The sequence below is a fragment of the Rhipicephalus microplus genome, unplaced genomic scaffold (assembly GCF_043290135.1).
Source record: "Rhipicephalus microplus isolate Deutch F79 unplaced genomic scaffold, USDA_Rmic scaffold_21, whole genome shotgun sequence".
Classification (NCBI taxonomy): domain Eukaryota; kingdom Metazoa; phylum Arthropoda; class Arachnida; order Ixodida; family Ixodidae; genus Rhipicephalus; species Rhipicephalus microplus.
In genome coordinates, this window is record NW_027464594.1 from 7,437,801 (window position 1) to 7,461,893 (window position 24,093).

General features: G+C 44.3%; 1 protein-coding gene across 1 annotated transcript in view; it reads right to left on the reverse strand.

Moving 5' to 3' along the window:
• The window catches only part of LOC119178677 (cytosolic endo-beta-N-acetylglucosaminidase), a 62,817-nt gene extending 38,724 nt beyond the window's left edge, over positions 1–24,093 (reverse strand). The window contains exons 1-3 of the mRNA XM_075883814.1: positions 23,788–24,093; positions 21,909–22,057; positions 18,713–18,861 (exon numbers count right to left, since the gene is read on the reverse strand). Coding sequence (XP_075739929.1) covers positions 18,713–18,861; positions 21,909–22,057; positions 23,788–23,954 — 465 coding nt within the window. The 5' untranslated portion in view covers positions 23,955–24,093. The remainder of the gene's footprint in view (positions 1–18,712; positions 18,862–21,908; positions 22,058–23,787) is intronic.

Here is a 24,093-nt window from a genome sequence, read left to right on the forward strand (position 1 = left end):
TCAACGTCAATTGTGGTTAGTTGCCGTGCGCTGAAGTTGATTTATGTAGTAGTGTCCAGGAACAGCATCCTCTCGAGCATCAGTGCTTCATATCCGCTTCTGGTGGTACTAATACGCATGTTACAATTGACACGGTTGCGCAAGTGCAAACAAATGCTTAGACAAACATTTGCAACTCTTCAACATATATCTGTGCGTGCAACATTTGTACATACATTTACGTCATTGCGTGACGCGTCACTAAATAAAGAAAATTACAACACGGTCACGTTCCCTCCGCACGCTTCGCATAACGTCAATTTCCAGGTACGTATGATCTGCCAAATTTTTTATCTTGTTTGACAACGTGGCAGTGCTATCGTATCACCTGGTTTCTTGGCTTTAAATGTGCAATGAACGCAAAAATAAACGCTCAGTTGCGAGTGCGCCTCTTTTTCTAAACTACTTCTTACAATTTTGTACGCGGCGCTACACCCAAATATTGCAATGAAGTACTAACTAGCCTCTATAGACGCCGTTGTTAAGATATGTACAACGTCGCTGCTACCTAAGGGACGTTAGCTACATAATATCGCCATCTAGAATAAAAGTAGGTTCTTCTCCAGTGTAGGTCATTCGGATGGTCTTACGAAACTTTCGATGCTTATTATCATGTTTCAAGTTTAGCTTATTGGCATGCCGGGTATACAGTCGAGGTGGGGATGCGATGACGAGAGCACACACTCGTAGATTGATAGATAAATAGATAGATAGATAAATAGATAGATGGATAGATAGATAGATAGATAGATAAATAGATAGATAGATAGATAGATAGATAGATAGATAGATAGATAGATAGATAGATAGATAGATAGATAGATAGATAGATAGATAGATAGATAGATAGATAGATAGAACTTTGAACTTTATTTATTTCAACATTCGGGATGCTGAGGGCCGTGGTCAAAAAGCCTCTAATGGGCTTGACTGGGACCACGACCCCTTACAAATGGGCAGCATAGGCAACACTTTTATTGCAGTGACAATGTACAAAAATTTGAGCAAGCATAAAGCATAAAGTATAGTAAGCATAAGCATAATAAAGCATAAGCATAATAAAGCATGAAGATTCAAAAGTAATAAACTCAAAAAATGACCGTAATTATTTCCTTACACAAACGATATCAATAAGAGAGTGTAACGATGCAAGAGAAGAAGATCGCAAGATTAGCACCAAAGTAAAAAAAATTAAGAAAGAAAGAAAAAAAAATAAAAAATATGGGGCATGTGCCCATACGCTTACTACACTTACAATCAGAACAGTCACTCAAATGGAAGACGATATGGCATTCAAGTGAAACGGCAGGAGGAAGTGCAGCATTTCTTTGCCGTAGTTAGTGCGCGTGCGCGGAATAAGCCATGTGTGATTGAAACGCGTGTTATAAAGAACTTTGCGGTGGTTTAGGTTGGCAATGGTTCCTAAAAGGTTGTCGCCTTTTAATCCTGCATGGTAGCGTTTCACAAGCACTGCGCGGTAGTATTCAGGTAGAGGTTGCAGCTTCATGTCGTGAAATATGGGAGTGGTGTGACTGCGATATGGAGCATTTGCAACGGCACGAACAGCCCTTTTCTGTATGACGTGCAGTTTGCGGATATTTGTTAGAGTTGTCGTACCCCAAACCAGATGACAGTAGTTGACGTGAGATAAAAACAGGGATTTATAGATGAGAAGTTTAACTGCCTTAGGTAGCGAGAAACGCACCCGGGATAATATGCCCGAAATCCTTGATATAGTGCCACATAGTTTTTCAGTGTGTGCGTTCCAAGACATGTGTTGATCGAAAATTATTCCCAGACACTTAATACGCTGTACTATCTCAAGTTCTGAACTGCCAAGTTTTAATAGGACACGACAAGGGGTTTGTTTATTTTTCGGCCTGAAATATACAGCTTTTGTTTTTGATGTGTTAAGTTTTAAACAGTTAACGCATGTCCACGTGGCCAACTTCGCCAGTACCTCATTTGCGTCATTAATTAAGTTTGTATAATTTTCAGCAGTAAGAAGCAAGGTTGTATCATCAGCGAATATAATACATTTTACAGACGTGTCAATTTTTACAATATCATTTATGTATTTATGTAGATATAAGCACAATCTTATATCTACAGCCCAATTTGGATTTAGAAAACACCTTTCTACTGAGTTAGCCTTGCTACAACAAAAAGAATTCATTTTAACACAATTTGAAAGCAAGAATCTTGTGCTCGGCCTTTACATTGATTTCAGTAAAGCATTTGATTGTATCCATCATTCCATACTACTTAAAAAACTTGAAACCTATGGTATTCGCGGGCACTGCTTAAACCTCGTGAAGTCGTATCTAGATCATCGCCATCAGTACGTCCAGATTGAGCATTACCGTTCAGACTTAAAACACATCAGCAGAGGCGTTCCTCAAGGTAGTATTCTCGGCCCATTTCTTTTTATAGTTTACATCAATGACCTAGTAAATATCTACAGTGATGCGAAATACGTTATGTACGCTGACGACGCTAGCCTATTTTTTTCGTCACCTGAACTTGGTAGCCTTCAGAATAACACCAACACTGCTCTAAGGGCGCTCCAAGAATGGTCAGCAGCAAACGTTTTGCAAATTAATACTAAAAAGACAAAAGCCGTGATTTTCAGACCAAAATCTAAGCAGATAACCTGCGATCACATCACCCTTCTTTACACAAATGAAGCAATAGAAATAGTGAGTAGTGTGAAAATACTGGGAGTTACCTTCACACAAAATATGCTTTGGGATTTACACATCGAATCAGTTTTAGGCAAGCTATCTCGTGTGGTTGGTATGATGGCGCGTCACAGATTGATATTACCTTTTAAAATAAAGCTTCTTGTTTACAATGCGCTCTTTTTTTCTTCCTTGTATTATTGTTTTTTGGTATGGGGTACGACGACATATACAAATCTTGAAAGACTTCATGTACTGCAGAAAAAATTTCTACGGGCGCTTTTCAATGTACCCTACAATTCCCATACTTCAGATTTATTCTTGAAGGGAAATGTCATCCGCGTGTTTACCCTATACAATTACAAGTTAAGTATAGCGTTCAAACGAGAGATAAAAGAAAACCTAAAGTTTTTCCACGAGTTATCTCATCTTGCCAAAAACACCCATTCATACGGCACTCGTTACATAGAACAGTGGAAGGTGGTCACTGCGCGGACAAGCTATTCTATGCAGAAGCTATCATACACGCTGCCAACCCTTTTAAATTCATTTCATAAATTACACATTGAATTGAAAATAACTTCTGCACGAACACTGCGCGAGCATTTCATCAATTCATGCTAACATAGTAAATAGTGTAAAATATTGCTTTTTTTCATTCTTCCTTACTGATGTGTTTTTTTTTTAGACATATCTGTATTCCGAATATGTGTTTCTTGTGATTTTTTTTTTCTCTCTTTATGTGAATGTTTGCCATCGCTGCCTGCACTGTAGGGGTGGCTGCGGGCCTCTGTCAAGTTGCTTGTGCTTTCAAGCAACTTTTACCCGCAGTCTCCTCCATCGCTGATGGAAATAAAAATTATTATTATTATTATTATTATATACAAAAAAGCAGAGGCCCTAATATGCTACCTTGTGGTACACCCGCTGAAACTTTTAGTAAATTGGAGGTACAATTGCCGACGACTGCTTCTTGCTGCCGGTACATTAGGTATGATTCAATGAGTTGTAAGAAAACACCTCGAAATCCATAGTGTGCACATTTTTTTAGCAGCGTAATGTGATTTATTGTGTCGAACGCCTTTGAATAGTCTACGAAGATGCCTAAAGTGTGTAGTTCGCGTTCAAAAGCATTTAGTATAAATTCTTTCTGTTCTAAAAGAGCATGTTCAGTCGTACGGCCTTTGATAAAACCAAACTGCGAAGGAGTGATGATGTGGTGCTTATCTAGGAAAGAAACCATACGCTTTTGAATTAGTTTTTCCAGACCTTTTGAAATTACTGGAAGTATAGATATCGGTCGGTAATTGTTTAGTGCATTTTATCTCCTCCTTTGTACAGCACAACCACTTTTGCAACTTGTAACTTTTGTGGGAAAATTCTGGTGGAAAAAGCAAGATTAAAGATGTGCTCTAATAATTCAGCAATGATATCTAATACGTGTTTGATGGGCTTAATCTGTATGTCGTATGCGTCACAACACGTGCTGTTTTTCACAGACGAAAAAGCATGTGAAAGTTCACCAGCTGTTGTTGGCGCCAAAAACGCGCTCTCAGATATACTGTCAGACAAATATGTGGTACAAGCTGAATTGTACTGTTCCTTCGCTAGCGATACAAAATATTCATTGAATAAGTTTGCTAAATCATCCTTACAAATAACGTCACCGCCTATCACAAGCTCAGTAGGCCTGAAGTCATCACCGTTACGGCCAAGAAATTCGTTTAGTCTAGACCAAGCCAAGTCTTGTTTATTCATTACATCTTTGTTGAAGATGCTGTTTAAGTACGTTCTCTTTTTGTAACGCAACAGGCTGTTTACTTTATTTCGCTGGGCTTTGAAACGTTTAAGCGTTTCTTCGTTCTTGTTTTTCAGGAAGTTTTCGAACAATTTATTTTTACGTTTTATTTCATTAAGACAGCTTTTAGTCAGCCACGGTTTTTTGGCTTTGCGCGTATGCTTGAGCTGTTTGTACGGAAAGCATTTCTTGTACACCCTTATCAGTTTGTCATAGAAAATATCATAGGCGGCTTCAGGTTCTTGCTCGCAATACACGCCTGACCAATCGGTTAACGATATCTCCTTGCGAAATGCAGCCAGTGTATATTCATTAATATCTTGAATAACTATCGGTTCTCTGAGTTGGGCTGGCGCACAGTTTACGGTTTTGTTTATCAGCATAAATATAGGAAGGTGGTCACTGATGGGTGCGCTTAGTACGCCGGACAAACATTTCGAAGCTTCTATGTTAGTAATGAACATATCTATTAATGTCGCAGTGTTTTTGTCAATGCGGGTTGGGATGGTGATAACATTAGAAAACCCATTGGATTCAATAACTTGACAAAGTTCTAACTGACTTTCTGATGGCTTTGCAACATCGATATTGAGATCACCTGCAAGAACTAGTGTACTACCAGTGTCTCCAACCCAACGCAAGTATGTATCTAAGAATACTAAGAAGTTCGACTTGTTACCACTAGGAGGGCGGTATAAAACACCATAACCAAAACCGTCACTTTGTACAGTCAATATTTCATAATCATTAGTGACATGCGAAAACTCGTGAACCAGCCTACATTTTGCTGAGTTTTTAGCCATCATCAAAACACCACCTCCTATTTTTGTTGGGCGATTCAAAAAGAAGGTTTCATAGCCGGGTGATCTTAGAACCTCAGATTCATCCCTGTACCATGTTTTCGTCATCATAAGAACATGAGGTTCAGAGCGTATAGTTGAAATAAGGGCGGTTATTTGGTCTTCTTTATTTCGCGCAGATTGTGCGTTGAGATGAAGGAAGGACAAGCCATTATTTTTCGTGGAAAGTAATGCGCCTAATTTTTCGAGTGTCACGTAATTTTTGTCTGCCATCTTTCTCTTTAGGTAACAGTCGCTTTGGTCATTAACAGTGGCTATTCTCTCATTACTGAGAGGTCCTGCACGCTGGCGATGACGTGAACTCGGCTGTCCTCAGTTTTTCGCACCTTGATGCGACCATTGTCCACCCACAGAAACTTCCATTGCTTTTCTCTCTTTAGTGAGAGCGCTTGTGCAAACAATCTTTTGTTGTTGGGTGTGAGGTGGTCATTAACGTACACATTGGCACCTTGTGACTGAGCAAAACCGAGTGACTCGGTTGTTAGACGTGCCCTGCGTGCTTTACGCAAAAATTCATCCTTCTTGACCCGAGAACAAAACCTCGCGATTATGTTCGTGTCCTTTTTTGCTGGCACGCGATGCACAGCGTCGATATCATCCTTTTTTATGGGCCAGTCAATTACATCACCCATTTTCTGAAGAATGGTGGCGCAATCCTCCCCCTTTTTTAATGGCACACCCTTTATCTAAACGTTGTTAAGTCGCGAACGCTGTTCTATGTCAGCCAGTTTAGCAGCCAGTTCATCATTTGATTTTTGAAGAGACTTGTTTTCGGCTGAGGTAAGCTCATGCTTCTTTTTCATTTCTTCATAAAGAGTGCTGATGGCAGAGACACTTTCACGAAGCTGTTCAATTTCGGCTCGAAGCTGTTGCACTTCGCGTGACAGCGAAGCATTTGACGGCATCATATAAACGTAACAGTGACTACAGCACAATAACCACTGGCAGCAGCAGTCGCGACAACAAGAGTAGAAGCAAAAATCAGCGGTGCAATTAATGCACAACCAACCTGCGCAAAGGAAGAACGTTGCTCAGTGGACTCGACTTCCTGCTGCCACGACCGCCACTGCCAAAATGTGGCTACACGAGCACAGTGTTGAGCCTAAGTAGTGTCTCCGGTAGGTGTCCTCGCAGTCCGTGCTTGCGCAGAAAGTTCGTTCTTTGTGGCTGTAGCGACAGGGTAGTGACGTTGCTTGACCAGATATTCCAAGTAGACGGGTCGAGAAATCCAGAGAAATATCCCGATAGCCCGAAGAGCCGAACCAGACAACTGTCACGATATGCACCAGTCAGCACCTGCGCAAAGGAAGAACGTTGCTCAGTGGACTCGACTTCCTGCTGCCACGACCGCCACTGCCAAAATGTGGCTACACGAGCGCAGTGTTGAGCCTAAGTAGTGTCTCCGGTAGGTGTCCTCGCAGTCCGTGCTTGCGCAGAAAGTTCGTTCTTTGTGGCTGTAGCGACAGGGTAGTGACGTTGCTTGACCAGATATTCCAAGTAGACGGGTCGAGAAATCCAGAGAAATATCCCGATAGCCCGAAGAGCCGAACCAGACAACTGTCACGATATGCACCAGTCAGCACCTGCGCAAAGGAAGAACGTTGCTCAGTGGACTCAACTTCCTGCTGCCACGACCGCCACTGCGGTCGTGGCAGCAAGAAGTCGAGTCCTGCTATAGATAGATAGATAGATAGATAGATAGATAGATAGATAGATAGATAGATAGATAGATAGATAGATAGATAGATAGATAGATAGATGGATAGATAGATAGATAGATAGATAGATAGATAGATAGATAGATAGATAGATAGATAGATAGATAGATAGATAGATAGATAGATAGATAGATAGATCTGCTGGGTAACCTTTACACCTTGAGTAATCATATATTTTGTGTAGTGGGCCAGCATTACCTATCCTATACTTCGTCATTCTTCGGAGAAGCTTGGTATCCGCTGCACACTTGCAAATAATTTTGTGCGAACATTTTATGCGGTGGCTGACGACAATGAAGAATCCCTCAAGTGGGTACACAGCCTATAGGTGATCAAGTACAAGCTTTTGTTATGGTTTTCAGCATTGGAGGACCCACTCGAAAGGCAATTTGCATTTTATGACGTATGGTTGTTCCTTTGATGATTTAAAACGCTTCAATACCCATACTAGAGCGATTCTTTTCCCGACATTAAAACCTGCCTAAAGCAAGTTTGCAACAGTTTCAGGCACCGGCGTGGCTCTGTGGTAGAATACTGGGCTGGCACACAGGGGCACCAGGCTCGTATTTCGCTGTGTCCTTGGTGCTTTTATTTACTAGTAAATAAGACTTTTAGGGGCGAAGCTCCTTAAGGCGTGGGTAATGAGTCTCCTGTATGTGGTAACCACCTCTAGTGTTAGTCCTCGGAATGTCTTATGAATGGCGCTACTTCTATATGATGAATATATGATGAAAAAATGCGAGATGGCGGTACTTGGTGTGTTCACTAGACGGGCAGACAGATGGACGCGGCCAGTGGATAATTCGTGGTTTACCGATAAAACCCTTCGAAGCTTCACCCCTCGTCATCATTAACTCCGTGGATGTGCTGTAATTTTTTTTTCATTTCGTGCAATAGTAGTTATCGGCACCGGCTGTGACGGCTGCGGACAACTACTGCGCCACAAGCGACCCTTATTTTGATGTCATAACAGCTTTCGCTGTAATGTTCTTTAGAACTCGTAAAGCATGAGCTTGATTATATGAATTTGTCGCATGCTTTTAGCGCTATGCTTCGTACGTGCGAGCAAATGAGGAGAAAGCTGTCCTGAGGTAGAGGAGGGGGTGACATACAAAGGATCAACTCGTGGCCTTGAACAGTTTCTCTTTTTTTCTAACCCGCAGCATGCTTCAACTGGGATCATGAGCACACTCGGGAATGGTCTCAGTGATTGAGTGATTGATATGTGTGGTTTAACGTCCTTAAAACCATTATTTGATCATGAGAGACGCCGTCGTGTAGGGCTCCGGAAATTTTGACCGCCCGGGGTTCTTTAACGTGCACCCAAATCGGAGTACACGGGTCTACAACATTTACGCCTCCATCGGAAATGCAGCCGCCGCAGCCGAGACTTGATCCCGCGACCTGCGGGTCAGCAGCGAAGTACCTTAGCCACTAGACCACCGCGGCAGGGCAATGGTCTCAGTGGTCGTGGTAATTATATAGTTCACGATGCTCAAAGCAGCCAAAAAACCATGGACTTTTACTTTATGACGTAGTCGCTTTGAGTATGCGGGCTCATTTTGTAAGGAAAGAGTGTGTAATTTCCAGCTGACTTTCCGAAATATTTACAAATGCCATGTGCTGCGTGAGTTGCCCCGGAGAACTGCAGCTTCAAGCCGAAACATCCTTGAAAACCTTGGAAACCTGCTCTCCTCACGGCCTACGCTCCCAGGTGGGACTTTTCATTTACCAGAAAACCACTCCGTACTGCACGCACCACGGCCCTGCCGTGTTAACTAGGTGTGCTCGCAGGTCATCTCGCCTACGACTGCGCCGGCCTCGCCTCGGCGCGTGTCATCTGCATCTCTCTCCAGCGTGAGCCTGCCCCTTCGTCTTCGCTATGGAGATACAGGTCGCCGGCCAGGATGTTTCACCGAGAAACGTCACCACCGAGTCTGGCTGGCTCACTGCTCGATCGCGCCGCTCACTACGCGGCACTGACAACTTCACCCAGACCAATGAATTATCTCAAGCCCTAAGTAACAAGCCCCGGTCTCAAGCGAAACAGCGTGTGAAAGCTCAAGTTTTAAAGGCGGGCCGCATGCCACCACTTCCAACGGAGGACATCAAGATTGTTATTTGCCCCAAGGTAGGCAGTTCCGTGGTGACTGCAGCCATTCTCCAAGCAGCCAAACTCTCCGATAACGAAACCATAAAAGATACCGTCTGCCCGAATATACAACTAACTATTGTTGTTGTCAGCACACCTGACCCGGACCATGCAGACCGGTACGTCCGCATTCGCTCCATCTAAGTGAACGGCGTCACCCACAACGTGAATGCCTACGAAACCGCATATGAACACACGAGCAAGGGGATCATCCTTGGGATCCCACTCACGAAGACCTCCCAGAAGATCCACAACAATATCGTCACTGCTCGAAACCCGACGGCCCTGGCAGCCAAGCGTATAGCCTCAACTACAAATTATCGCGTTTGACGGCCAGGACGTGCCTTATCAGGTCCGCTATGAACCCACGTTACTCCCATGTTCGCTCTATTGGAAGTGAATCGACATTTGCTACTAGTACGGCCGTCTAGGACACCGCATGGATGATTCTCCTTACCCCAAGGACAAGATTTGCCATGCATGTGGTGCCCGCAACTCTTCCGTCGATTACAACTGTGATCGTAAGTGCTCTCTCTGTGGCGGCCCTCATCTTACTGCCAAGAAAAGCTGTCCTGCTCGTTATAAAACTCTATACGTTATTCGTAAGCGCATTGAAGAACGACAGGCCAACAACCAAGCTATCGACGAAGACGCCGGTCCCTCCACCGTCGACACCAAAGCCAGATCTTATTCCCGCAACCAGGACAAAAAAAGGCGATCCCGCTCTAGAACTCCAGCTCGCTCCAGGCAAGAATGCTCAAGATCCCAATCCGCATCAGGATCAGACAGGAAATCTACCAACAATACCAAGGTGAGCTTCGCAGAGACCCTCAAGGGCACTGCGCGAAAATGTAGTAACGCCAACAACACACAAGCTACCGCCCCTCCTCATTAGCCAGGCAACCCAGAAATGTCTCAACTCAAGCGCGAGAACGCGAACCTATGCGATCTCTTAAACAAACTGATGCAGGAGGTTAAAACCCTCAAACAAACTCAGACGCCAACTCCCACATCTACCGCTCAGGACATCCCTACCCATAGTCAGAAGGCCTCTTTGACTCCTGCCACCAAAAGGAGAGTTCTGCAAGATGGAGCCACGGGCCAAGTCCGCTCTGAGGTGAAGGACATGCTCATCGCACTCCAAACGACTATGAGTACTTTCCAACAGGTGTTCGACACAATCTAGCACGCTTTCACGGGCATTGTTCAACGAGTGACGAACTAAGAAAATCATATCCTTACGCCTTCTGGCCAAGCTGCGCCTGTCTGCGACCCTTCTGGGACGCCGATGGCAACACCCCCCGTTTCCTCCCATGGCCCACACTAACCAAGGCACCCTCATTTGGCAGTGGAACTGTCGAGAATTTCACCAGAAACTATCGGTCCTTAATCAATACCTACGTCAACATAGTCGCCGCCCTGATGCTATTCTACTCCAAGAAACGAACAATGCCACTACCACACTCCCCGGTTATCAAACATTTCGAACAGCTCACCCACGTCGCTGGGTTTCCACCCTAGTGTGGCGTTGCATCCCCGTTATTGAACATGACCTCTATAGCCCTCACATAAAACACCTGTTCCTCGAATTTGTTCCCGACCGTAAACGGAAAGAATGCATATTCCTTTAAACGTTTACAATAGCCCCAAGAACAAAGCAAAGTGTCAATTCTTCACTCTCTTTAAGAAGGCCCTCCATGTTGCTGGAACGCACCCTCTCCTGATCGGCGGCGACTTTAACCTTGCCCATACTGGTTGGGGCTATGTTCGCACGGAAGCTGCAGCTCGCAATCTCTGGCAAGGTTACCATAACTTAGGCCTCACGCTTATCACGGATTCATCTTTTCCCACTCGCCTTGGTACCTCAACTACCCGGGACTCTACCCCATACCTCACATTTACCTACCAAATCAGCAATGCACACTGGACTAACACCCAACAGGACCTAGGGAGTGACCATTACCTCATCGCTATCTCTCTACCTCTTCTCGTTGCTGCGCCTGCCCCCATCAAATAGTTCACTATTACCGACTGGGATGCATTTCGTAGGCTACACAGTGGCGTCACGTCAGCGGAGCGCTTCACCAATATTGACACTTGGACGCAAGCGCTACGCACTGACCTCCAGACAACCACTCGGATGATAACCACTGATGTCCCGGTTGAGCGCATGGATAGCCGCCTTGCCCACCTTTTGGAGGCTAACGCCTCTATTGTAGCTCTGTATAAGGGGCAGCACCTAAACCGTCGCCTCAGATGCAAGATCTCTAAACTCAAGACAACCATAGAGGAGCACTGTCAAACGCTCAGCCGGCAACAATGGACCGAGCTGTCCAACACGATGGACGGGCAACTTCACCGCCCATCCTCGTGGAAACTCTTGAAACACCTAATCGACGCTACCAACACCCGCACTATCTAACAGGATCGGCTGCAGAAACTCCTTTATACAGAGACCCTTAAGCAAGGCTAGCAAAATGTGCTTGACTATCTCTGCACCAGGTACATCTCCAGAGGACAAGCCAGTCCACACAGCAATTACGTCGGCAACCGCAACCGTACATTAGACGCAGAATTTGGCACATCCGTAATACATGCTGCCCTCTGTAAGCTAAATGGTCGCTCTCCTCCAGACCCGTACGGGGTCACAAACGAAATCCTTTGCAATCCAGATGACAAATCCATGTCCCATCTGACTGACTACATCAACAATTGCTGGCACAATGGCTCCCTTCCGCCTGTCTGGAAAACTGCGAAAGTCATCTGAATTTCGAAGCCCGGCAAACCATCTAGCCTCAACAACTTCAGACCCAGTTCCCTCACTTCATGCGTGGGCAAGGTTATGGAACGTGCCTTCCTGGCACGTGTCAGTACTTACCTCGAAGGCAACTTTATCTATCCCAAAGCCATAATTGAATTTCGACCTCACATGTCAGCACAAAACGCTATGCTGCAACGTAAGCACCAGTTCTAAACGATCGTTCCTGTAACACCAAAGCTATTCTCGGACTTGACCTTAGTCAAGCTTTTGACAATATTTCCCATGCTGCTATTCTCGAACGAATTCATCTCCTCTACCGGGGAGAGCGAACCTACAATTACATTCGTGACTTCCTCTCTAACTGCACGGCCACCCTTTCGGTGAGATATTTACGGTCAGCGCTGATTCCCCTAAGCAGTGTAGGCACCCCGCAAAGGTCAGTCATCTCTCCCGTGCTCTTAACTTAGTCATGCTTGGCCTTGCACAGCAATCACAACAGGTGGACATTATCCAATATACTATCTACGCCGATGACATCACCGTCTGGGCATGCCAAGGTAGTGATGGTCAAGTGGAGACAGCCCTGCAGACGGTGACTGACACAGTTGAGGCCTATCTCCAAAGAACCAGACTGCGCTGTTCACCGAATAAATCGGAGCTGCTTCTTTACAAGCCCATTCAGCGGGGACGTCCCCCCAAACACGCACATGAGCAAAGACCCTGTGACACCATAACCCTTCACCTTCAAGATGGCAGTCTTATCCCGCGCGTTCTAGTATCCGGGTCCTCGGTCTCGCTATATCAGCCAATGGCTCTAACGGCTTGGCTCTCAGCAAGATCTCCGCTCAATCTCACAACACCTCTCGTCTTCTCAAACGTATACCCAACCGAAGAAGTGGTCTGAAAGAAGAGAGCCTTCTCCGCCTCGTGCAGTCTTTTGTCCTGGGTCACATCACCTACGTTGCTGCTTATCGGAACTAGTATAGTGCAGAACAAAACAAGCTCGATACCCTCATACGAAAGGTCTACAAGCAAGCACTTGGCCTCCCGCACTACACCCGCACTGAACTTTTCAATCAACTGGGAGTTCACAACACCCCCTCAAAACTCATCGAAGCCCAACAACGCAGTCAGCTAGAACGGCTCACACTCACTGAAACGGGACGTTCTATTCTCTCCAAGCTTGGCTTCACGTATCATCAGAAACAGGGCCCCAAACAATCAATTCCGCATAACATCCGCAGCTCGATCCATGCGGATCCCAACCCTAGAAATATGCATCCTGAGTACCAGCGGAACCCGACGCCAAGCTTGCGCTAGAGCCATCACAAAAGCCCTTGCCCACGATCCTGGCACCACATTTGTTGACGCAGCTCAGTACCCTCAAGGCACACGTTTCGTAGCTGTTGCCACACGCAATGGAGTCCTACGACATGCAACCAGCGTCACTACATCCTCTGCCGAGACGGCTGAAGAGGTGGCCTTCGCCTTGGCCACTCTAGATCCCACCTGTGACACCATCGTATGCGACTCTCACTCAGCCGTCACTAACTTCTGCAAAGGCTGCATTTCTCCTCAAGCGCTTTGAATCCTCTGCCAGAAACCACACTCCAAAGAAAACATGGTCACCCTGACATGGATCCCCGCTCACGCAGGCCCAGTCTACCCCTGCCTCCCCAACCTCAACGTGGTCACCCACTCTCTTGTGCGAGGCCTTGTCAACCGCACTGGAGCTACTAGAGACGAGATGGACACCAGGGAAAACCTCACTACCTACAATGATCTGGTTAGGAACCTTTACCTCATACGCCGAGCCCCAAGCTCAACTGGGCACAAGCCACCACTTTGCGTCTACTTCAAACAAACACGTATTCCTCACCTGCCCGCTTTCACCTCATATTCCCGGACGTGTACACAACTTCCCACTGCCGGTGCTGTGGCACTCACCTGGCTACGCTTCCGCACATGCTGTGGGATTTCCCGGCACAGTACAGACACACTAACGCCATGACCCTTTCGTCGAAGCTCCATGAGGCTCTGCGGAGGCCCGCTCTTTACGACCGAACCTGGGCGATCCAGCACGCTCGTGAGGCAGCGTCGAAGCAAGCCCTTGACGTCCCCTCATAGGAGGCTTTGGCCCGGCCACCTAAACCTGCTGGTTTCTCATATTAAAGTTTATTGCCCCTCCTCCCATGTGCTGCGTTGTATTAATTAGCTCGCATATTCTCAGGAGTCTCGACTACTTATCGGCAGCCTTTTGCGACGATGCTGAAACTACGTTCGAGATCCCTATCAATAAAGTTCATTGACAATCTGCTTCACGCACGGAAATGGAAAATCAGCTTTTCTGCTCAGGTATATGGATCTTTCCCTGTTAAACATTAAAAAATGAGCAGAAACTAATTTTGCCTGAAAACTCAGCGCTAACACATCTCTGGTGCAGCGATAGATCAGTTCTGTTCAGGTACATTTTATTGTCTCTGCTGTCAGTACAGGCGTCAACGTAAGATATATAACTTTGTTGTTGCAAATTTACGACTACTTAGGCACTGAGAAACGTTTCCTGATACACAGGTAAAGCGTAAACTACGTGCTGGTTCGGCTACCGACGTGACATAAATGATTCCATGTTTCCAACATTGGGGTTTCGGTTTTGGTGTTCACGTGCTGTCGCGCTCTGTGGTGGTGTCGGCAACGTTGGTTGCATGCTAAAGAAAAACCCAATTGGTGCAAATACTGAAAATTTGGGTTCGGGGTGCAATCGAATTAGGGTAACTTCTTTGTCATGCTCAATGTGTATGATCAATGTGAAGCACTTGTCCAGTGCGTTAGCAGTGCATTAGGAAATATATAATAGTGTATAAACGCAACAATTACGGACATCCCATTGATCCTTGGCTAACGAACATTGTTCTAGAAACATTATAACACAAAGCCCCACCGCGCTGGTCTAGTAACTAAAGTACTGGGCTGCTGACCCGCAGGTCACGGGATCAAAGCCCGCCTTCGGCAGCTGAAGTTCCGATGCAGGTGAAAATGCTGTAGGCCCTTGTGCTAAAATTTGGGTGCCGTTGCAGAACACCAGAGGGTAGAAACTTCCGGAGCCCTCCACTACGGTGTTTCTCATAAACATATGGTGGCTTTATGACGTTACGTTTCACATATCAATCATCATTCAATTAAAACAAAATGACTATTCTTACTAAAGTATAAAAAATACATCAAATTAAAACTATAAGGAGACAATTAGATACTTCAGAAATACTTTGGTCAGTATGATCAGAAAATCAAAAAAGCAATACTCCACCAACCTCATTAAGAATGATCATGGGAGCACACACTGAAAATATGGCAAATTATACAAGATGTTGTAGGGCAATTCCAAATACAGAGAATTCACCTGGATGAACCATCGACGTGAGTAGCTATTGAATTTAATCGCTGTTAGGCTGGCATAGGAAGTAACTTAGCTAATCAGTTCACATCCTGTAAGCTTGCCTCTGCCCTGCCTAGGACAATCAATTTCATATTGAAGAAATAAGCCATGACGAACGAAAATCAACGATAAATGAAATGCCATTAAGGAAGGCTGCTGGTCATGATGGTGTACACAAAAATTTTAAAAGACAATGTTGAGATTCTCTGCCGTCCAAGTTGCCAAGTACCAAACCTAAAGTTTGCTGTCAGTTCGTATGCAGATATACTGAAAACAGTCAGAGTCATTCCTGTGCACAAATCTGGGGATTCGAATCAGCCAGAGAAGTGTAGACCAATATCCGTTTTGGGTGTCATAAACACTGTTAATAAAAACTGATTTTGAAGAGAATGAAACAATTCATAAACAAACACAATATTTTTGTCCTCAGCAGCGTGACTTTGTACCAAACAGATCCACATGATCTGTGGTATTAACGCTGTCCGAAATGATACATTCATCACTCCATGAAAATAGTTTGTTATGGGAATATTTCAGATATTAAGAGAGCGTTTGATACATTTGTCACTCTATAATACTGCGTATACTAGAAAGTTATGGTATTACCAACTTATTCCTTGAATTCTTTTTCAGCTCTTTACCCTCACTAAAAAAAATGATAGTAATTAGTGACTATTACTCAACATTCGGCACATTCAATAGTGGAGTACCAGAAGAATCCGTGCTAAGTCCAGACCATCCAGCTTTATTTTCGATATACGTTAATAACCACCCTGATGTTCTTCACTGCTCTAACGCTCTAATGAAATAGATGATTTATCAAGAATTTCTTCTTGGTTTGTTCAAAACAAGCTTGCTTTAAATGGCAATAAAACAATATACGTAATTTTTCACTCGAGGAGAAATAAGATCGACTCCAGTAGCATACGTATTAGTCTAAACAATAGCCATATACAAGAAGTAGTCACATTTACACATCTGGGCGTGAATCTTGAACAACATATACATTGGGAAGCGCATACATTCAGAGCGTGTGCAGGACGACCACGTGCGGATGTTCAGTATTACGTTTACTAGCTTTCCTATTCCTCGTAACGTGTTTTGTTTACCAACGCACAGTACGAGACATGCTCTAAAATGCAATCTGAATTTACCAAAAGTCTATAGTCTATACAGCCAAAGAATGATCAAATTCAGTGGAAGAAAAATCTAAAATATTATACTTTAAGATGTCAAATCTGCACGTAACAATAAGCAGTGTAGTGAATTATTTTTTTCTTGTGAACCAGGACCTTTACCATATCTGCAATAACTGTTTTGGTGCACAATGTGAGAACATTTGTTCGTTCGTTGAGATATGTAACCGTATACTTAGCTGTAAAATACTTCTCTTACCTGCATGTTTTATTATCAACGCTGAACCAGATGTTAGCCTTCCCTTGCTGTCGGTCCAGATATTTGTATAAGCATTATTGTAAGAAGAAATGTAAATACAACGCTTGACTTGACAGTCTATTTCACCACGCCAGGGTTTGAAAAAGCTTCGAAAATGCCACTGCAAAGTTCCGCTGAGGTATCGTTACTTTATTTTTTTTGCTTGAAGCCTTATCTTCTGCAATACTCGGTGCTTCATCGCACGTATTTCACTTTTATTTTTTGTGTTCAATTTAGTAATATGCAAACTATGCTGTAATGTATTCCCACTTTTTATGTAGTACTCCTATAAAGGGGTTTTTAAGGTATTTAAGTGAAATGTAGTGAAGTGAAAAACGATCCTAGGCAGTAATGTCAGGCAAGGAGTCGCGTTAACAAGTGTAACGCTGTATGCATGATGCATAGCATGGTACCAGGCCTTATAATTGTGGGTATGCTGGAAAATACACGTTCGAAGGAAGAGAAGCGGGAAATAAGCTCCATTATAGAGAGTGAAAAAGAAACCACATTTGATTTACTACGTGCTTGTGGTACGAAGTGTGGGGACACAGCAGTAGTGGTGGCCTTTCTGTCATAGTTACTGCGCTTTCTCATGTTTTGCTACACTACGCTATACAAGACTATGCTGCGCTATGCTTTCTTCCTTTCCCTCCTCCTCACCTTCAGAACCACCCTCCTCGCTCTAGCTCACCTTTCGCACCTGCTTGCTACGAACACCATACTATGCTCATTTTTAGGCATTGTGTGCCTTGGCTTAGATTGGCTGGGCTCCCCTCTCTCATTGTGAATCCTCATCGCTCAACCAATCAATGTGGGACAACAGCAATGTTTTGTCAAGCCATGTAGCTCCCCTGTAAAGTTTTTTTTTCAGTAATTAAGAGTCAATACTTCCAGTAACCGAAAGAGTTGCTAAAGCAGCTGGTTCAAAAAGATCGTGACGTGATGGAAAGAGTTATTGGTGCTTTTGCTCGCAGAATTGCGCCAAAGTTGGAGGTGTAAAGCGATAGCCAAAATGGTATCTTCGAATATCTCTTACATGTACTAACTGAAACGTATCCTCACAAAGCTCTGACTTGAAACACCAATATTGTCTCTGAAAACAAAATAATGCGATATGCACTTCGTAATCTTTTTCCGTGCTTTCTAGGAATCTGTTAGCGAGCTGTTTAGAGAAATTTAATACATTGTTTATTACTATTGACTACAAAAAATATACTTCTTTTTTGTGAAAGTTTGATATTTAAAGATATATTAAATGTATGAGTGTGTGTGTTATGGCAACCATATTTAAAACTATGGTCAATGTAATTACGCCAGAGTTGCTAAAAGTTTTAAAAAAATTTGGGCATTGACTTAGCAGAGGTCCCATGAAGGAAAACAAAGCGCTAAAATATTTTGAGAAATATTCAAGCAGACAGACGACAGGGGCTTTCTCCGTCTTGTGTGTTTGTCGAAAATGTAGGGCGCTCTTTTCTTCTTTTTGAATTATGTAACAATTCGCTCAACTATTAACCTGAGGAGGTCCACATCAGTGGATCAGTGAGTAGGCTGGGGTGCTCGGTTGCTGACACGAAAGTGACGGATTCGATGCCAGCGGTCGCATTTGGATGAAGGGGAAATAGTAGAGGATACACGTACTGAGCGATGTCAGTGTACGTTCAGGAACACCAGATGGTGCAAGTTTTTGGAGGCCTCCACAACGGCGTCTCTCATAATCTTATCGTGTGATTGGGACGCTAAACCCTACATAATATACTCGCTCAGGAGTGTGATATTCCCAAACATGCAAAACCATAAAAGTTGTATGTCGTAATGAATTCATATTGCACTGACCAGTCTGCAGGCAATGCTGACGAGCCATCCGTCGAAATTGTAGGCAGTGGCGATGCGAGCCAGTTGAGAGGCAACCTCTTTCTCAAGTCTGGAGCCCCTGATCTTATTGATGAACTGGATCCCCGCCAGTGATCTCAAATTTAAAGTGCCTGCGAAAAACATACGGGGTACAAAGCAAGATGGCGATATCAAATGACAATGTGCATACGGGGGGTATCTACATGTCTTCGTGTTGTAGAAAAGAAAGTCGGGTGCTGTAAATAAAGTTGTTTCTCTCTCTCTCTCTTTTATTCTGCGTCATAAAATTGTTCCTTTCTGTTCGATGTATGTAACTGCTCATACTATCTAAGGGTATCCTAGTACCCTAATAGCCGTGGGCAAAAGCGTTATAGCCTATAATAAAGCAATAACTAAGAGCGAATGCCAATGGCTAGAAGAGTGCTAAAGAGAAAAACGATTTGTCCCCCTCTGTGATAATAAACTTTACAAGAACTCAGTACACCTTGTTCTGTGATTTAATGCAGTTCTGTTACACCATAGTATGTAGAAGCGCCATTGGCATAATATTTCATTGAATCGCATAAGCCAAACAGCAAGCTCGAAATAGCAAATAAATAAAGTTTTAAGCCACGCCACCCCAGGGGTGTTATATACCGAACATTGGCACTCTGGCACCATTCGTAAGAGAGAATTCTCTCCATTACCGATTCTCGACAGTCCATCAAGGTTCACTATGGCAAATTTCACACCGCGAAAACGTAAAAAAAGGTGTCTGTTTTTTTTTTCAGTGTTCTTGCACTGTGAAATTCTACATCATAAGCTTCGACCAACCAGCCCAAGCTCCTTGTAGTCCATCAGGGTGGGAGACCAGGCAATGTAAAAAAACAGTTCTACACAATTTGCGGCGGATCACACCCTGCTGAGTGAGTAGCCATGTAAACTCGTACTTATAATATTGAAACTTCATTGCCACACAGTAGATTCGTGACTACTGTGAACTCGTGTTTTCTACATGCAACGCAAACTGCGAACAATTCTTTTGGTTCGGCTTGAATAAATCTAGCTTGGAGTGCTGTCGGCGTGTGATTCCGTTTCAGGAGCAATTCATTGAGGATTGTTTAAGGGCAATCTGTCAACTACTCGGAGCTTAGCGACGGTTACACAAGCTTCTTCGCTACCCTACCTACAGTTGCACTCCCGTGATCATTGTATATAGTACACTGTGGTTACTGTGTCACTACTGAATGTAAAAAGGACGTTCACTCCTCACTCCGAAAGGTTTAGGCCACACTTCCATGACTACCCACGTTCTGGTCACTTGTTGCGGTCGCTACAAATCCGGTGGTAAAAGGTTGTAGTGGGTCAGTGCAGGAAATTTAAAAGTGACAGCGAAGGGAAATCGCCAAGAACGGTGCAGCATGCGACCAAACACCGAAGGAGTGTTAGTGACCAGATGAAACCTTACACATTTCGCACCTTGAAGCAATAGGAGATGTTCAATATATACAGCGTCATTTGTCATGTACAGTGGCAATCCTGTAAGCTCAATCCAATATGTTTTTTTGGGCACTGAATAAGTCGCAGCTTTGCGAAAAAGGCGAAGCAATGGACGTAATACCAACAAATTGGAAGGTCACACGCAAAATGGCAAGCAGATTGAAACGTGCCCCGCGTTTCTCACACACAAATGACGCACAAAACTCACTCACAGGTACAAATGATTGCGAATAAACGTCTCAGTTGTTATTTTTATGTGTCTAAAAAGCGCGCCCTTTTCTTCCACGGAGACTCTGAAACGAATGCAGTGACCTTCGTGCGCCCGGTAACTGCAACAGAATCGTTACGATGAAAACCTAAGGCCAGACAAGGTGCACGAATGTCCCCATCGCGAGGTACCCAAGCGCACGCGTGAGCGTCCGCCCTGCCCCCTTTCCGCGGGGCAAAGTACGCGTGGGAGATGAGAGCACGCGACACCGCGTAGTGACGATGTTGTGACGCGCGCTCACCGCTCCATATTCCTGGTAATGCTGGAAACACGATAGTTTCTTTCGAGATGCCCATCATGAGCGGTAAGTGGTAGATATAAACAGCTTGCCGTTTTAACGTAAAAGGAGATACTCCTTCGTGGCGAAGTGGCGAGTGCCTCGCACTCACAATTCAGAGGTCCGATGTTCGATTTTGCACACTGAAGTCTTTTTCCGGATTATTTTTTTTCTTGCATCTTCATTTATATACATACTTATACACTTACGGAGAGTGATGGCGACGCCTGTAGCTAAATCCAGTGTAGAGTGCCCTTATATTTGCTTTCACAATAAAATGAAACGAGTCTAATACCGAAGCTTTTTACGATACGCCACTGGAAAACAAAAGTTCGGCGGAGACGACAGCAGACGATCACGCGATGGCGCCCAACGAAATTTGGCGGACGCACCCAGAGTTGACGCAGTGTCCAACTGCAATCTACATACATACATACATACATACATACATACATACATACATACATACATACATACATACATACATACATACATACATACATACATACATACATACATACATACATACATACATACATACATACATACATACATACATACATACATACATACATACATACATACATACAAGCGCGCACACATTCGTCCCGCCGCGTTGGTCTAGTGCCTAGGGTACTCGGCTGCTGACCCACAGGTCGCGGGTTCAAATCCCGGCTGGGGCGACTGCATTTCTGATGGAGGCGGAAATGTTGTAGGCCCGTGTGCTCAGATTTGGACGCACGTTAAAGAACACCAGGTGGTCGAAATTCTCGGAGCCCTCCACTACGGCGTCTCTCATAATGATTCGGTAGTTTTGAACGTTAAACCCCATATATAAATCAATGATCAACACATACATTCTTTTTTCTTGCTCTGTTTGGTTTTACTTATATCTATAGGTCCCCACATGGTGAACAATGCAATGCTCCTCTGAACGCAACAAGGCTTACAGGTGGCAAAAAGAGCAAGCTCGCCTTCTTATGCTTTTTTTTTTGACTCCTCGATCTATTTGCCGCCATGGAGCTATTCGACAAGAAGGCAACAAGCACGCCCCGGAAAAAAAGAAAAAAATAGAGACAGACTTTGTTCTCACAAGAACATTCGGCATACAGCGACACGCTGACGATATCGCATCGACATCTAGTGCACCTCACCCAAGACCTTGACGCCATGTCTGTGGCCAGCGGAGATCCATCCAGGAGGGGGAATCGTAACAAGGTGGTGGGCGTAATAAACGAAGCTATCGATCAGCTGCCAGTGGTGGAAACGGTAGGCATGTGGCTTGTCGCATCCGTGGATGAACCTAAAGGAAAACGGCACACATAATAACACTCGCCGTATTGCTATAAAACACAAGTCACCAGATAGAGGAACAAATAGGGGAGAGTGCTACAGTTTTGAAGGGCCTTGACGCACTTCACAGCGGGAAGCTTTTACATCAAGGCGACACGAAAAACGAATGATTTCTCTGTTATACGTATGCCTGTGCTTCTTGCAACTAATCATAGCATCGAAACCTTAAGCGTACGCTCGTATAAATACGGTGCAGTGTTTCAGCCTAAACTATTCTCTCCGGATTGTGACTCCTCGTTCCAATCTGAATGCAATGAATAAACGTGTGAACGATCAAACAAAAGCTCTACATTTCACGGCAGGTGTCCGAAGGTTTCAAGTCGTCGTTAAACAGATTTAACTGAACTAATTTGTCACCAATTCAGACTTAACCATGTTTTTTTTTTGAAACCATTTAGTAGAGAAACAAATATTTCGTTCCTAATATGATACGTTATAAATTACCAGATGGTCGAATTTTCAGCGCCCTACAACCAATTTTGTGGTGTCTCTCCAAATAATATTTGTGTTTTACGACATGAAAGCCCCGTTGTTACTTTCTGACACATAATAATTTTCTTAGTACGTACACTCTGACGCTATTGGGTTGAAAAATGCAGCCGCCGAAGTAACTGCCTAAGCTTATTTTGACGAAACCACACACCACGCGTATGTGCTTAACTATTAATAAACATCCTTTCTCGGTCTGCTCGCACACTAAATACATTCGTTCTCCCTGACTTTGCATATAATCAGCCTGTCATAATTTCACGGGACTGTTTCGATATGAATTACTCGGAACATAGAGGTTTCCTGGCGGGCAGACTTTATTGTATTTTTGAAAGCTCAAACATTGGTTAGCGCCGAATAGAGTGCACGCCATTGGTGCACACTATAGCTTCGATAGATTTTTGTTTATTTCGAAGGACCGCAGAATATTTTGCCCGACTTTAGGAACTTCCCGATTAAACAAAATAACTCGAGTTTTGTCACATTGTCGTTCAATCGAGTTTCAACAGCGTGGTTACGCATCCTGTCAACACTGACGTGGTAGTTTACTGGTTACGCTGCATGGGTGCTCATCAGCTAGACCTGGTTTTGACACCGGGTAGTTGTTCCGGCTGGTTGGCACCGCAGGACCATTGGTGAAACATCGCGATAAACACACACACACACACACACAAAAAAGGGTAAAAATAGAAAAGCGTTTACAAGTCAGTGTTGTAGCGTAATTGAGAAACATATATGTGGCCATGTTTACGGATTAAGGATATAAGGACAAGCAAGCGTGTGTTTTAAATGCACTAAGCCAAATCAGAAGCGCATAATCATAAGTGAGAACACCAGGAAGAGCTTGATGTAGCAAGGCAGCAGAAATGGTTGTCAGTGGCGGTGGCGCGCTTGCATCCACCGGGAGAAATCGAGCTAAACCTCCGTGCACTAAGCGATGTAGATGAACATCAAACAAATTCACACAGTCGCAGTTATCGGGGGCCAATCTCTATGGCACCTCTCATAGACCATAGTCAATATGAGACGCTAAACTACGACGAACGTATACTGACAACACACGCATTGTTGCACGAAATCTCCCAATGCAAGTGAAGTATTTTGTTCTTTTCTTTGCGAAAATTCACACGCTGACCTTCACAACATTTTAGTCATTGGAATGGCAGCAAGTAGGATGGTCATCACACTCACCGGTCTTCGAGGTAGCCACCCATCATGTCGTGGCAAAACATGATCCTAGGGCCGTGCCCATCACCTCGCTTTACTTCCCGCATCACTTCCACGATGCATGGTTGTGGCTCTGTGAACGCGAGCAGTTCATCGAGCGTGTCCAGGGGCCTGACCTCACCATGAGCCATGTTTTGGGAAGACACAGAAATTGCAACTGCGCCGTGTCGTCGGCCACAAGCTCCTCTTGGGTGTTACACTTTAGAGGGCTCGGTCCGGTATACCTCGCATGCGAGCAGGCTGTTCAAACACGCACAACCACCGAAAAGG